The following is a 15013-nucleotide window of genomic DNA, read 5'->3' on the forward strand; positions in this document are numbered from 1 at the left end:
ACTGATAGGGCTCCCCATATGGCTTCCAAAAACGAGAACCCTGCCAAAAAGAATAGTTTCAAAATCAGCAAGACCAGGCATGTCAGGCAAAAGACCTTGGACTGTCTGCCAGAGAAGAGCAGGTTTGGATTCAAAGGACCCTAAAGCAGTGGTTCTCAACTTTTTTTGTACCAGGACCCATTTGTAAACATCAATGGCCAGTCTCTGCCCAGTGCCCCTCACTCCTGACCCACTTCCCCCTGCCCCCCAGTGTGTGGGGCAGGGGGTGTCTGTGGGGCATGGGGAGCCCCAAACAGCCTGTTGCAGGCTGGAGCTCTGACAGCCTGCAAGGGAAAAGGCACAGTTTCCTATGTTTTTCTCCTTTAAAGGAGAACCCATTTTTAAAGTTTGTTCGCAACCCTTTCAAATATTCTTTCAACCCACTTTTGGGTTGCGACCCATGGGTTGAGAAACACTGCCCTAAAGGACAATCTTTGTGCCCCACTTCTGAATTTTCCAAGCATGCTGGTATAGGAACACTGTCTGCTCCTTTTCCCAATTGTACTTGTGTCTAGGCCTTTGCTCCTTTATTTGTTGGGAAGTTTCTTCCATCATTTCAAGCATGTATGCATGCACCCTGGGAATCCCCCAGGCCAGGACTCTGTGGGGCACTTGCCTCTCTTCTTGTGGAACCCACCAGGTGCTACCAACACTCAGAGGAAACCAGCATATCCCACATGCACAACGCCAGAACTATTGAGCATTTTTACATGCGTTTCCACCCTGGCACTGGGCACTTTTAATTAGTGAGCCGTGCTAATTAAAAGCACCTGGTGCCACGTCAGGAGCACATGTATCAGCAGTGCAGCGTGCCTCTGCACTGAGAAAATAGCAGCAGTGTACTTTGAACTAAAGCACATTGAACGTGTTTTAATTCAAAGCGTACCGCCACCATTTTCTCAGCGCAGAGGCACGTTGCACCACTGATGCATGTGACACGCAAGGCTGCCAGAGCGTGTCAATTTACATAAATTTGATCCAGCAGAGTTGATTAAGCGAATCTATGCTGGTGTGCTGGATTTCCAGTGCATCGGAACAGGCTCCTTGCATGTGTGTAAGTGCCCATTCTATCAGGCTACAGAGCATCTTGCAGGGCATGAACCTTTGGGCATAAATACACATGGGCGACTGGTGCCTCCTGAGTTGGGGGGGCACTTGCCCCCCCCCAGTGGCCAGTCAGCGACCTAAGTGGGGAATGCTGGCTGTGTGGGGGGTGCATGTGCACCCCCTCTGCACACCACTGTTTATACACATACTTTTCTGTCCCATGACCTGCTGGAGATCCACTGCTTCAGAGTCTGCTCTGCAGGCGAGCTGAAGCAAACTGCGCTGCACCCTGTGCAGCTGTACAAGCGGCAAAATGTGCATCAGCGTGCAGAAAATGGCAATGGTGCACTTTTGAACTAAAGCACCTCCAATGCGTTTAGTGCGCCACTGCCCTTTTCTCAGCGCTGACGCTCATTTTGCCACTTATACAACCTCAAGTGTTGCAGTGCTGGGCGCTTTTCAAAGTGCCCAGTGCTGCGGTGTTTGGATGTGTAAAATGCCCTTTGTGATTGGGGAATAAAGGCAGAGGAGGTTCTTTGGGTAAACATGATATTTTTTATTAGACCAACTAATGAATAAATATGAATTTATTAGGCCAAGTAACAAACAATACAATTTGTTTTTAATAATAATAAATGTTTTTCCCCCAGTTCATTGGGTAACAAAGCCACACAGGCTCCCCCTCCCCTGGCTGGCTGCCCGCACTGCAAGCCACCTCGCTCCAAGCAGGACACCGGCCCCTTGCGGCAGTGAGGTCCGCGCCTGCGCCTGAGGAGCTGCTCAGAACTGTTGACAAGAACGGAGAGCACGCGCGCATGCGCATGCGCCAGCGCTGGGAGGCAGGGAAGGGCGTACGCTCTGCGCGGCTTGACGTCGCTACGCACGCACGCACGCACGCGAGGCGCCCAGGCCCGGTCGGAGCGCGGAGGTCGCTGTCGGAGTGGCGACTATGTCAGGGGCGGCTGGCGCGGCGGGCTCGGCCCGCAAGCGGCTGATGAAGGAGGAAGACATGACCAAGGTGGAGTTCGAGACCAGCGAGGAGGTGGACGTCACGCCGACCTTCGACACCATGGGGCTGCGCGAGGACCTGCTGCGCGGCATATACGCCTACGGTGCGCGGCCGGGGCAAGCCGGGGAGGGGGAGCAGAGGGCAGCGCGTGCCGGGCCGTGTGCGCACGCGCGGAGCTTCCCGGGCCCGCGCGCGCCCCGCTTCCGCCCTGCCGGGGGGCGGCTCTACACTTGGCTCTAGCGATGTTTGACAACCCTTGGTCCTCCCGGGTTATGATGTATACATGAGAGGTCGCCCAGAGGAGATTTGGGCTGGCAGGACCTTGCACCCCCCCCCCCCCCCCTTTAGGGCACTGAGGCAGAATCCAAAGGCCAGACTGGGTTTAGGCGCTTGGTGCCTCTGTGACTGTATTTGTGTAAGCATCTGGGATTTGAACCCAGGTCTACTGTATGGGTGATAAGGAGTCTATTACTGAACCACAGGGGACTCCAAGGGGAAGTGTAGGAAGACGTCAAACAACATGGTGTCAAGTTTGTTCTTTCTAGAGAGCCCAATGGGGGGGAGCTATCCAAGAAGAGAGAAGAATGTGGACACAGTTTCCTGAGAGACAGTGCGAGTTGCAATTCTAGGGTTTCTCTGAACATAGCAGCTAAATGATTGCAGTGCACTGCAATCCTGTGCACTTTTGTATTACTTTAAATTAGGCTAATATTGCTGCAGCTTGTTACATCTGCAGAAGTCAGCTGTGCTGAAGTGGGGCAGGTTGAACGCTGTGTACAAGTGTCCAGGCACCTTTGTACTGACCTAACCAAACTGGCTGAAAACCATCAAATTAATGGAACAGTCCCTACGTCAGTGCTTCCCAAACTTCCTCAGCATGACCCCACTTATGACCCCATTTCCTCAGCATGGCCCCCCACTCCCAACCCAGATCCCTGTTTATTGCGACCCCATTTGGGGTCACGAACCACAGTTTGGTAACTGCTGCCCTACGTGCTTCTGAAAACCCACTTCTTACACTTGGCTTCACACGTCAGCTTTCAGATTATTGGAAGCGCTACTTCTGTGCACCTGTGAGCAGGCATTTAAAAAGGTGTCACATTATTTCAAATGTTGCAGGTTTTGAGAAGCCATCAGCAATACAACAGAGAGCAATCAAACAAATCATTAAAGGAAGAGATGTGATTGCACAGTAAGTGAAATTATGTGATTGAAGGAAGAAAATAATATAACATGTTTGTCTTTATAAAGTGGTAGAATGATGTACGATGATCCAGGAATTATGCAGGCGGCAAATTCTGATGAGAAGTGTCTTGTATTCAAAAGCTTGTCTAAATGTATTCCAACCATGCAGTTGGGCCAATAAGATATCACCTACACAAAATCCTTGCCCCTCACGTATCTTTATAAAGGTGCTCCACACAGGAAAGAATCAGTTGCTTATTTTTTTAATAGCAGTATTAAAGTATAACCAAGGAATAACATAACAGTTATGGATATGTTTTTTAGAACTCAGAGTTACCTATTTTAACATTGTAGTTCAGTGATCTACAACCTTTTAAAGGTGAAGATCACTCTTTGAAGTAAAGGGCAATCCAGGATCTATTGTGCCCCACTCCCACCACCCTCCCACCCAGCAGGTCAGTCTGTAGGAGGAAGTGGGGTAGGGGGAGGCAGATCGAGGTCCCCATGGTGAGGGAGGGAGGGAGTGGGGCGGGAGGGAGTGGGGCTTCGGCTGGGCTGGGGAAGGGTTGGAGCGTGGGTGGCTTGTCCAGGCGCATAGTGGGGGTGCGCTGTTGCACTCGCCCCTGCGGAGGCCCGGGGGTATGTGCCCCCCCAATCTGTGCACAGGGCAAGGTGGCTGCTGCTGCACACTGGGCTTTGTGCCCCGAGCTGCAGCAGGGCTCAGGGGCACAAAGCCTAGCATGCAGTGGCTGCTGCCTCGCCCTGTACACAGATCGTGGGAGCACATGCTCTCCGGGCCTCCATGGGGTGCATGCAGCAGAGGGAGACCCCCGTGCGCCTGGATGAGCCACCCTGGGCTCTGACCCTCCCCCAGTACAGCCGGGGCTCCCCTCACCAGGTGGCATGGGGTGCAGAGGAGGATTGTGTCACTCATCCAGCCTGGCCCCAATGACAGGGCATGGCTCAGCCCAGCCATGTGCATCCTGCTGCTCCACACGTGTGTCCCGCTCCTCCTTATTGCGGAGCCTCTGACAGTTGATCTTAGTCTGGGGGGGCTAGCCGCCACCCCCTCTTCCCCCCAGACTGAGATCAACTGTCAGGGCCTTCCAGACCAACCAGTTGATCGCAATTGACTGTTTGGTGACCACGGTTATAGTTAATACATTTTTGGTAGTGTACACAAGCAGTCAGCAAGAAGATATATAGGATGCTTCACCACGGTGTTATAAGGAATATGGCACAATAGTTAAATGCACTGTAAGTGTGAGAACTCATCCACATGTTAACTCCTGAAACTTGTTATAAATGCAAGCATTGGGGAAAGTAAGTGCAGTTGCATCCACAATATTAAATCCTTATTTTGATAAGCTCCCCACCCTGTTTTCAACTGTAGCTGACAAGCAGCTGAGATGGGCTTTGCAGTTGATCTTTTTTGTCAACCAGGCATATCTGGTGGCTTTAAGTTGAACTACACGAGGAGAAAAAGCTTGTTCCTTCTCTCCTTGATAATGAGTCATTCATGGAGAAGTAGGGCTGGATGGGACCTCCAGAGGTCATCTAGTCCAACTCCGTGCCTGAGGCAGGATTATCTCTATCCAAACTATTCCATAGATCGATGGATTGAACACTCAACAGCTTTTTTTAAAAATCTGCTTGTTTTTGTCTTTAGGAGTTTATTGGCCCTGGGAGACTGACAAGCCTGTCCACATTTGGAGGGTTCTCTAAAAATCTTCCACTTTGCCTACTTGCTTCATATTCGGTGTAATTCACTGCAGGGAAACCTTATGGGTTTTTTTTGCACTGTGTCATGTAAGTGTGTGGCTTAATCAACATGTTAAAACTACCAGTGAAACTTTATTATTCCATATACAACAATCTTAAAAACTGCTGTGAAGTGCATCGATGAAAGTTCGGGCTCAGTACCACCAAAGGTATATGTACCAGAGTTTGGGAATTTGTGTTTAAGAGTGTTTTCTAGAAGGATTTTGCTAGCTTCAAACTGTTTTTATTCTGAAAACTGTGCAACCCCATCAGGTAAAACCCTGTAATGTGCAATATTGAAAATGAATATTGTAATTTCATTGCCAAGTTGAATATAAAAGGACTGCTCAAGAAATTAACTTTTCTTTTGGGTAATGAGTTAAAATTGGCTATATGTGTTACAAGGAATTGAGCACTTAAAAATATATATAATATTTTTTTCCAGGTCACAGTCTGGAACAGGAAAAACGGCAACATTTTGTATCTCGGTTCTGCAGTGTCTGGATATTCAGGTACTTTTTTATTATTTGAGGCACTCTACAATTTGTAACCCAGGTACATATAATTTTTTAAATAAGCCACTGCTTTTATGGTTGACTGTTACAAATCAGTGAATAAGGCTTTACATTTAAATCTTTTAATGTGCATTGAAATTTAGCAGAAAACTTTGGATTTTGCAGTTTTCATCCAAGATTGTGACTAAGAACTCCACTTTTGCAGGGATTTTTAACTTTTCTGCTCTGCTTGACTGTATTCCTCTTTTAATACGAGGAGTCATTGGAAGACAGAAGTGGCTGGTTCCTGTTCATCTTTCTCATGTGTGTAGCCCCATGAATTCGTTGGGTCTGCTTCTTTGAGTTAGGTGAGAATTTTGGGCCAAGGGAAAAAATAATTAAGATAAAATTCCTTTGTTATTAAACTGGTTTTTATTGGCTTTTGTACCCCTTCCCCCTCAAAAAAGGTCCATGTATTTTCAAAATACAAATATTTCACAACAGATGAAATCAGTTTTTCAAAATTCACCTCTGGCAGCATCAACCTGTCTTTACAAACAAGCCATAAGTCATAGTATGGTGTCACACACAGAGTGTTTGGTAATGACCGTTTAATAGTCTCATTGATGCTGGTAGACTCGCTGATATAGAGTTGCTGATGCCTTACTGATTTTTTGCATCAGAGCCTTAATGGATAGGTGGTGTTAAATAATCATGATTTTATAGAAACTAATACTGTCTTACAATGAGTCTTTGTTTCTGTTTCTTCCTCTGTTACCTCCCTTTGTGCAGTAACAATTTAGAAAAATAATTCACACTTTCAGAATGGTAAAGTCAATTCTAAGGGAAGTTTTTGTCTTTGTAATGCTTTTCCAGTGCAATAAATGTTAATATGTAGTCTTACTGAATGTTTGCAAGAGTTAAGATTTCTGCCCTTCATCCTGAAAACAAGTAACGTTTGAACTGAAAAGTCTTTTAATAAACTGTCAGTCACATCAGACAAAAAAGAACAACCAATTCAAAGGGCACATAGTGCATTACAAAAAGTAGGCCGAAACATGGTGCTGTAGCTGGCGAGGAGAAAATGAGCTGACTGAGTGAAAGGTGCAGATGGATGATCTGTTGTTGAAAGTGGCTTAAACAGGGAAATATTTCAATATAGGCGGGATTGAATAGGATGGATGAGCCCTTGCAAACAGCTCTTAGCCCGCAATATATGTGATGGATCGTTCTTGAAATCTGATGCAACGAACTGTGCTGGTTTTGGGGGATGTTTGATGTGTTTGATTGTCTTTACCAGGTTCGGGAAACCCAGGCATTGATTCTTGCACCAACGAGGGAGCTGGCTGTACAGATACAGAAGGTAAGAGTTTTTGAAAAACTAGTGTCTCTAAGCATTCGTGAGGGCTTGCCTACCAAGAGAATGCTTTGCCTGCAGGTAAGTAGAATTTCAGGTTATGCTGGCAAATTTCCTTGGTTGGGATAACCAGTACCAGTTTCCTGCATGGAATAAGTGGTATTCACAAAAGGGCTCTCATTGTCTTTACAATAGCCTGTGTATTGATTGGGGCTGAGATTCCTGCCCCCTCCCCCCACCATGTTTCTAACTGATATTTCTGTGCTGATAACACATGTAAGGGTAGACCAAGTTAAAGTGCCAAGTATTTCTAAAAAAAAGAAAAGAAAAAAAAAGTTATGTGGCTAGTAGTATCACTGTCTGTTTTCAGTGATTTTTTTTTTTCTTTTCCCTCCATGGAGGAGGAAGGGGGGTGCTACATGTTTGTTAAAAAGTACCATAGATATTTTGTAGTATGGACCAGCTATACAAAATACAGCTGTATGATGATGCTGTTGGTTTACTGCTGTCATGCTAGAATTAATCCCAGTTAGCCCAAGGCTACCTGTTCTTCTGCTTTCTGTGGAATGTTCATGATTCTAGTGTTAATTCTGAGGAAGATTCAGGCAGCAGGCACAATGTATTACCACTGCTGATACTGGCCCTTCTCTTGCGATTCGGTTGCATGCCAGGTTTTTTGGCAGAATTATGGAGCTGATTTGGTGATCTGCCCTGCCCGTTCAGGGTGTTCTCCTGGTAAAGCAATCCAGGCTCTGAAGGTGGATAATATTGAAACCCTTGCCTTGCTGCTCTAGCTTTTTTTTTTTTTTTTATAATGACATTTTTGGAATAGGATATCATGGGCTTCTCATTTACTCTGAACCTCAAAAGATTCTGCTGTTTGAACCTTGGAATTGAGAAACTCATAATTCACTAGAAATGTTACAACTGGGGAAAGGTTTCCTCTTTGCAGAACACACTAATTGTTCAAAATCAGCTGCAAAACTTGTGATACCCAAGCTGGAAGCTCAGATTACTGGTTCAGGTTTTTAGGGAGTTAAACTCAGCATGGCGATAGTATTTTCTTCTACCTGGGACTCTGAAACTCCTTCTCTTGCAGGGGAGAGTTGTTCTTGATGCTGCTTTTTTTTTTTTTTTTACACACACTACTCCAGTGATTCCTTCATGTGCTTGCTTCTCCAAAGAAAGCACAGAAGCATCACAGGTTGGAGGAGACTGCAGAAAGGTTTGGGGTGGAGAAAAATGGATTTCTTAAATCTAGGGCAAAAGAGCTGTACAGATAGTCAGGATGGTCTTTGCAACTGAAGTTTACATGGAGTCTCTGTAAACTACCTAAGTGCTGCTTGTCTGATGCAGGGTCTTCTTGCTCTGGGTGACTACATGAACGTGCAGTGTCATGCCTGTATCGGAGGGACAAATGTTGGTGAAGACATCCGAAAACTGGATTATGGGCAACATGTTGTTGCTGGCACCCCAGGCCGTGTGTTTGGTAAGGAGATCAATGGAAGTTTATACCAGGTCTTGCTTCATACCAGAGATGTATTAAAATTGTTCCATGTGAGTTTTGTGCTTCAGCTTGTTCAGCCCGTGGAAACATGAAATGGCCATTTAAAGGGACGTCATAAATATAAAAGTCTGTAACTCGTTACCGTCTGGGAATAATAATTCATGAAAAACAGGAGAGAAGTTTTTATGTCTCTGTTTTTCTTTGGGTATGGCAAATTCCCCCCTGTAGGGTATGGCAAATTTTACTTATCTCTTGTTGCTGTGTATAGATCTGCTCAGGGGAAAGAATATTTTTTACTTAAGAGGATGTTGCTGTGGCAATGCCTGAGATGCAGCGTGGAGCCCAAGGGAAGAGACTGGAAAAGAAGCAGCTTGACTGTTTCTGGCTGACCAGCCTTTGCAGCATTGTTTTGGAATATGATTTGCAGACACTTGGTCCCGCTGTAAACTTGGCTGCCAGTGCCCGTTTTTGGCTAGCTCAGCATGCAGCCCTAACTTTATTTTCCTGACCGTTCTCATTTTTTGCTGCCAACTTGGCAACAATGGAAACTGCTCCTCTGCTAGGGCAGGAGTGGGCAGAAGCACTATATGCTTCTTAGGCATGGTACTAGCACTGGTATGAGTGTATCAAGGCTCCCCCTTGATACAGTGGGAAAGCCCATAGTCACCACTCACCCTCATGGATAATCCAGAGGTGACATCCTGGATACCTGCTGGTGCATGAGATGGGTCCTAAAGGATGTGTACACATTGTGTCCAGCTACAGTTGCTTGGTTAGCTGCCATGCTACAGTTAGGCTGTGATTTGCTTCCTCTTTGAGAAGGTGTGGCTTACATCACAAAACTAGTGGTGTCCTGAGACCCAGAGTATTGAATTCTCAGAAATGAAAAGTGTTTAACTGTGGACATGAGGTTCTGTGCCTCTGGTGGCTGGTTTTAATGCACAGTGCAATCTCGCAGATATGATCCGTCGCCGAAGCTTGAGGACGCGGGCCATCAAAATGTTGGTTTTGGATGAAGCGGATGAGATGCTCAATAAAGGTATGTACGAATGTGCTGTGTGCTCTCCCCAGCCTTGCTGCCCCCCAGTCTCCAACATGCAGACCGCCAGCAATTCTGCTCTTAAAAGAGTGTGGCCCTTTCATTGCCAGTGGGTCTGCCCTATAGCTATGGTCACGGCTAGAATCATTCTTGATACTTAGCACATCTTGCTTCATGGAATATGAGCCCTTATAAAAAACACCAGACCTGTAACTGAGCCCTTAGCAAAGCCTTCGTCACTGGAATGTCTGTCTCGCACCAAATCTAGTAGGTTGGCAGAGTGGGGGCTGGAATGAAATTGTTTGGGTGAGTTGTGAGTGCAGTACCATCTAATCTTCAGCATAGCCTTAGTCCTGAATTGCCAGTGAACCCTTGTAGGCACACTGTTTTCAAAGGAGTTGAAGGTACTAACAGGGCTCTGCTGTTTGGTTTGCTTTGGCAGGCTTCAAGGAGCAGATTTACGATGTGTACCGATACCTGCCTCCCGCTACACAGGTGGTTCTCATCAGTGCTACCTTGCCCCATGAGATCCTGGAGATGACCAATAAGTTCATGACGGACCCTATTCGTATCCTAGTTAAACGGTGAGTGACATTGCCAGCAGAAGAGCAGATCTGGGTTCTGCTTGTCTGATGCGGGGTCTTATTGCTTCTTTCACTAGGTTCCCACTGATCTCAGAAATAGGGTTTCTTCTGGAACTGAAGGCTCTTGAATGTGAGCTTTTTTGCTGCATTTCTTTCTTGGATGGATAAAGGAAGGCCCCTCCCTATCACAAACCTCTTCCCTCTACAGGTCTTGTAGCTTTATTCTGTCCTGCTTCCTCCTTTGTGTAGCTCAACCCACATAGGATTCTCTCTGGTGTCCACCCACACAGTCCCTCTTTCACTCCTTTCCTGCCTTCTCTTGCTCTTCCAGGAAAGAGGACCATCTCTCTCTGTAATTTGTGATGTACAAGGAAGGGAGGCTCCCCCTTGGAAGTACTTGGGAAGCCAAGTCTTGGTTTTTGCTGGTAGCCTACTGGGGAGCTCTTGGATTTCTTGCATCTTAAACATCGGAGACCTTTTGATTTCCCAATATGTGTATGCATAGGAGTTCCACAGGTAGCAGCCAAGCCAGAATTGTGAGCAGTCTAACTTTGGGTCCCTTTCATCTGCAAAGCTGTTTCTGGTGATGTGGGTATTGCACTAGTTCCCAGAATTTCCTTTTTGAGAATTGCTAATTAAAAACAGTAGGAATGGAAAACATCACCTTGTGGGTCCCATATGCATTGTTAATAAGACACAAGCTCAGATCTTTGTTTCACTGGTCCCTTTTAAGTTCCTACTCAAAGCAGCCCCTTGCTGGGACTTTTCTGAACCATGGCCTTCATACAGGCCCAAAACCTCATACGTGTTACTCATGCAGTCACAACCCTCAGCATCCTTTCTCTGCATGCGTTGCAGCTTCCCACTCTTTTCTTAAATCTTGATCCTGTGAGACTCCTTACAGCATGAGGGGTCCCTGACTTCTGTGGAGTCCATCTTGGGTGCAGAGACCTCTTCCTGGGTTACAGTTTGCAAACCTACAGCCTCCGAACTTCTGGGCAGGGTCTCCATCCTTTCAACATTGCAAAGTGCCAGACCAAGGCACCTTAGGCAGCCCTAGGGCCCTGCATTCCTGAAACACTAAGAGATTATTGTGCACAAGATGGTGTGAGTGCTTACAAACTATCCACAAGGTTTAAATGTATTGTTCTGATTTCTGTCTTTATTGGCAAACTCAAAAACTCTCATCTTTTCTCTTGGCAGTGATGAACTGACTCTAGAAGGAATCAAGCAGTTTTTTGTCGCTGTGGAGAGGGAAGAATGGAAGTTTGACACGCTGTGTGATCTGTATGATACGCTTACCATCACGCAAGCTGTCATCTTCTGTAATACCAAGAGGAAGGTATGGTGAGAATATGTAGGGGGCGTCATGCTTAGGTGTACAGTAGTGGCTATGCTATTTCTCCTGTGCATTGTGGGTAGACAAGTTGTTAATCATGGGGATTGCTGATCTCAGCAAGTCCTCCAGTTTTAAAATGCAGGCCACTGTGCTTGGCAGTTAGTTTTTAATACACCAAGCCTTGCAGGGCTGAGATCAGGGGAAATTCCACTTCAGCATGAGGGATCTAGTTTCTAATTGCTGCAGTGCAAATTCTCCTTAGCTCTGCTCTCCATCCTGTCATGCCCTCTGGCCCTTAATCACTCTGACGGCCTGTCCATTCTGACCATCCCTCCAACAGCCCACAGTGCAACTGAGCTGCTCAGCTTGTCTTGTAACTGAAGGACTTAGCCGTGCTCTTGACCTGAGATTGACTAAAGGCATACAGACCCCATCAAAAGAGCTGTTTGTCCCTGAATGGAGGGTGGTTTAGCTGGCTGCTCATGGAATTGAAATGGAAGTGGAGCTGTGTGCCTGTTTGTGATATGCCTGAACTTGGTTTCATCTTAGGTTGGTATTGGGCTAGTGTTGACCCCAGATGTGTCCCAGGGATCAAGGAAAGTTTGAGAAGTCTGTCCCACCGATATCAAGCTCTCTGTAAAATAAATTTAAATAACTTTTAATAGCAAGTGTTATATTAAATTATAAATAGTAGTGTGTTATCGCTCATACACTAAGTGGGCATAGCAAGAATATGATTGAGTGCATACAAGGATCATAAACCTAAATAAAAAATAAGATCAATTTCTGCTTTAAATATAATAGAACTACATTTTAAAGTTGTTGGACAAAAAGCCTCTTACTTAAATTTGAAAGAATTACTGATGTTGGTTACCCTGTCAGTAGGTAATTCAGCAAGAACAGGGGTTCGAGGTTGAAGAGCAAAGATTGAGATGGACCTGGCTTTTTAAACCCAATTATCTTGCTAGATATAAAAAGCTTGCTAAATAAAGATAATCTTAAATAAGGCTAGCAGATGTATGGATAAGATTGATAGGTAATCTAATAATTAATATGCAGATATTTTTTCTAATATGGCAGTTGGATGTATCTTATTTGTCACCCAAGAAATATGCCTATTTCCATAACTGGTATAAAACTACCTCTGTATTAAGACTTGATCTAATTGGCCCAAAACTTCAAAGCTAGCTCTAGGTGACCCAAAGCTGGCCTATCTAGTTTTAGCCACCCTTTTGCCTATGTTCTGAAGTCTTCTCGCTTATGAGGTTTTTCATTGGCTACCATTAGCTTTCCTGCGTCTTCCCTTGGGCTGAGAAGCAAAGCAAACATAGTTTAACTTATGCTATTAATAAAGATAATTTATGCTAATTATAAAGTGCATATTAGTTTGGCCTTACAACCACCTGGGCTTTGTGGCTCTCACCTGTATCTGCAGCTTAGACACCTTAGAGGAGCTCTGCTCTGTACCACAAGGAGTTATGGTCTTTGGCTTCTGGGCTAGTTGTGAGTTTTTTGTAGCGTCGTAGTGATTTGCAGTTCCTGTGGTAGTTTTCATTGAAGCTTATGTTGGGCCACTGCTGGGCGACAGAGATAAAGGGCTTGGAAAGCAAGTCATATGAGGAGAGGCTGAAGGAGCTAGGCATGTTCAGCTTGTGGAGAAGTTGCTTAAGTGGGGACATGATAGCAATCTTGGAATACTTGAAGGGCTGCCATAAAGAAGAGGGAGAACACCTTTTCTCTCTTGTTGCAGAGAACAGGACACACCAATGGCTTGAAATTGCAGCAATGTAGATTTAGACTGAATATCAGACAACTTCTTCACTGTTACAACAGTGAGGCAGTGAAATAGACTGTCTAGGGAAGTTGTGGACTCTCAGTCACTGGATGTGGTCAGGAAGAGGTTGGTCAGGGATGATGTAGGCATAGGTATGACTGTGTGCTGCTATGGGTATTTCCCATGCTTCTGGGCTTTGCTGGTTGTGGCATGATGCTGGGAGGGAATCATTCCTCCACCCCCATTCTGCTACATGTCCGTATTTTTTTTTTTTTTTTTAATTTAAAGCCTTCCTTCTCTGAGGCATTGGGTGTTGGCTGCAGCCAAGACTGGGGATTTTGACTGAGGTGTGTCTCTGCTCCTGCTGGGATTTAAAGCCTGAGGTTCCTGGACAGAGAGGGTCTTGCTCCTCCACTCAGGGTCAGACCAATTGCCATATTTGAGGTCAGGAAAAAATGTTACTCCATTGTCAGATGGGTATGGACTGTGGGGGGTACTGCCTTCCTCTGCAGCAGAGGGCATGGCCCTTTACCCAGGATCTCTTGAATGTATATTAACAACCTTTTACAGAAGCAGAATATTGGCTGCCATGGTCCTTGGTCCCCCTGTTTTACCTGTGGCAGGATGGGGTGTGGTAGGGTTAATGGTAGTTTTACAAAGAGGTTCGGTTTTGGATTTGAATAAGTTGGTTTAGATAGGGATGATCCTGCCTTAGACTGGGGGTTGGACTCAGTGACCTATGAAGGACCCTTCCAGCCCTACTTCTCTATGATTTCTATGATCTGCTTGATGTTCTGCAGACTAACTACTGCCCTCTCCCCCACCAAAGTTATTTTAAGAAGCAGACAGTGAAATCTCATAGCCCCACTGACATGTCTTTATCTATCTCTGTGAGATTCTCTGATTAAAATTTTGTCAAGTGTGTCCAACAGATCTGTATGCCAGGAATGGCATAATAGCATTTATGTACAACTGATGTGGGTTATCCTGCTGTGTACACAGGTGGACTGGCTGACGGAGAAGATGAGAGAAGCGAATTTCACAGTCTCATCCATGCATGGAGACATGCCACAGAAAGAGAGAGAATCCATTATGAAGGAGTTCAGATCTGGTGCCAGGCAAGTGAAGTGGGATTGGCCATGCCAGGATTTCTCCTGGGTCTTGCAGGAGGGTGGTGTATTTATGCTTTCTCTTTGTATCCCTGAAAAGCCCTTTCTTAATTTCACCCTCATATGTGGTGCTTCTAGAACAAGCTGCAGCGTTACACCGACAGACTTGAGAATTCTGAGATCCTTAAGATTCATAAGTATTAAGAGTCTGACAAGTGTCCAGAGAGATTGACAGGTTGGAAGACCCGTGGAAAACATTTAGAGGGTGTGGGAGAGGGCCATGATGGGAAAAGTATAAATGAGCCAGTTTTCTTCAGTAAGACTTGGTAGCTCTAGGGCTAGCAAGCCACAGATTTGGAAGAATGAGAAGCAAGGCTGTGAGAATAATTACCTTTTGTGCAGTATCTATAACAAGTCGTGGTAATCCTGGATGTTAAATACCCCTGCTCTCAAGTTCCTGTCCGAAAAGTCCTCAGCGCTCTTGTGATGCATAGATATTTATGCTACTTTTCAGAGGATTGGCTGTTTTTTTGTCCATGTAAATCCCTGAGAGGGACTGTCCTTCCCATCCCCCTTCCCGTACCTGAATTGGTTGAGGAAACGATGCATCCTGCCTGTCTGTAAATATTGAACTGACTTTATGCCACTTGTCCCTTTGCTAAGCTGATGGCCTGATAAATGGTTTGATAGCAGTACTTTGAGCTAGCTTTGCTACTGCCTAGTCTCCCGAGTCCCACTTAGCTGCATGCTTCAGCAGGCTCACTGCCCC

General features: G+C 45.6%; 1 protein-coding gene across 1 annotated transcript in view; it reads left to right on the forward strand.

Moving 5' to 3' along the window:
- The first annotated feature begins 1788 nt into the window (after nt 1-1788).
- Nucleotides 1789-15013, forward strand: part of EIF4A3 (eukaryotic translation initiation factor 4A3) — a 14192-nt gene continuing 967 nt past the window's right edge. Inside the window, exons 1-9 of the mRNA XM_006027956.3 lie at nt 1789-2198; nt 3215-3287; nt 5487-5553; nt 6836-6898; nt 8249-8381; nt 9358-9438; nt 9881-10022; nt 11226-11364; nt 14138-14253. Of these exons, the coding sequence (XP_006028018.1) occupies nt 2036-2198; nt 3215-3287; nt 5487-5553; nt 6836-6898; nt 8249-8381; nt 9358-9438; nt 9881-10022; nt 11226-11364; nt 14138-14253 (977 nt within the window). The 5' untranslated portion in view covers nt 1789-2035. The remainder of the gene's footprint in view (nt 2199-3214; nt 3288-5486; nt 5554-6835; nt 6899-8248; nt 8382-9357; nt 9439-9880; nt 10023-11225; nt 11365-14137; nt 14254-15013) is intronic.

Source organism: Alligator sinensis, unplaced genomic scaffold (genome assembly GCF_000455745.1).
Source record: "Alligator sinensis unplaced genomic scaffold, ASM45574v1 scaffold239_2, whole genome shotgun sequence".
Taxonomy (NCBI): Eukaryota; Metazoa; Chordata; order Crocodylia; family Alligatoridae; genus Alligator; species Alligator sinensis.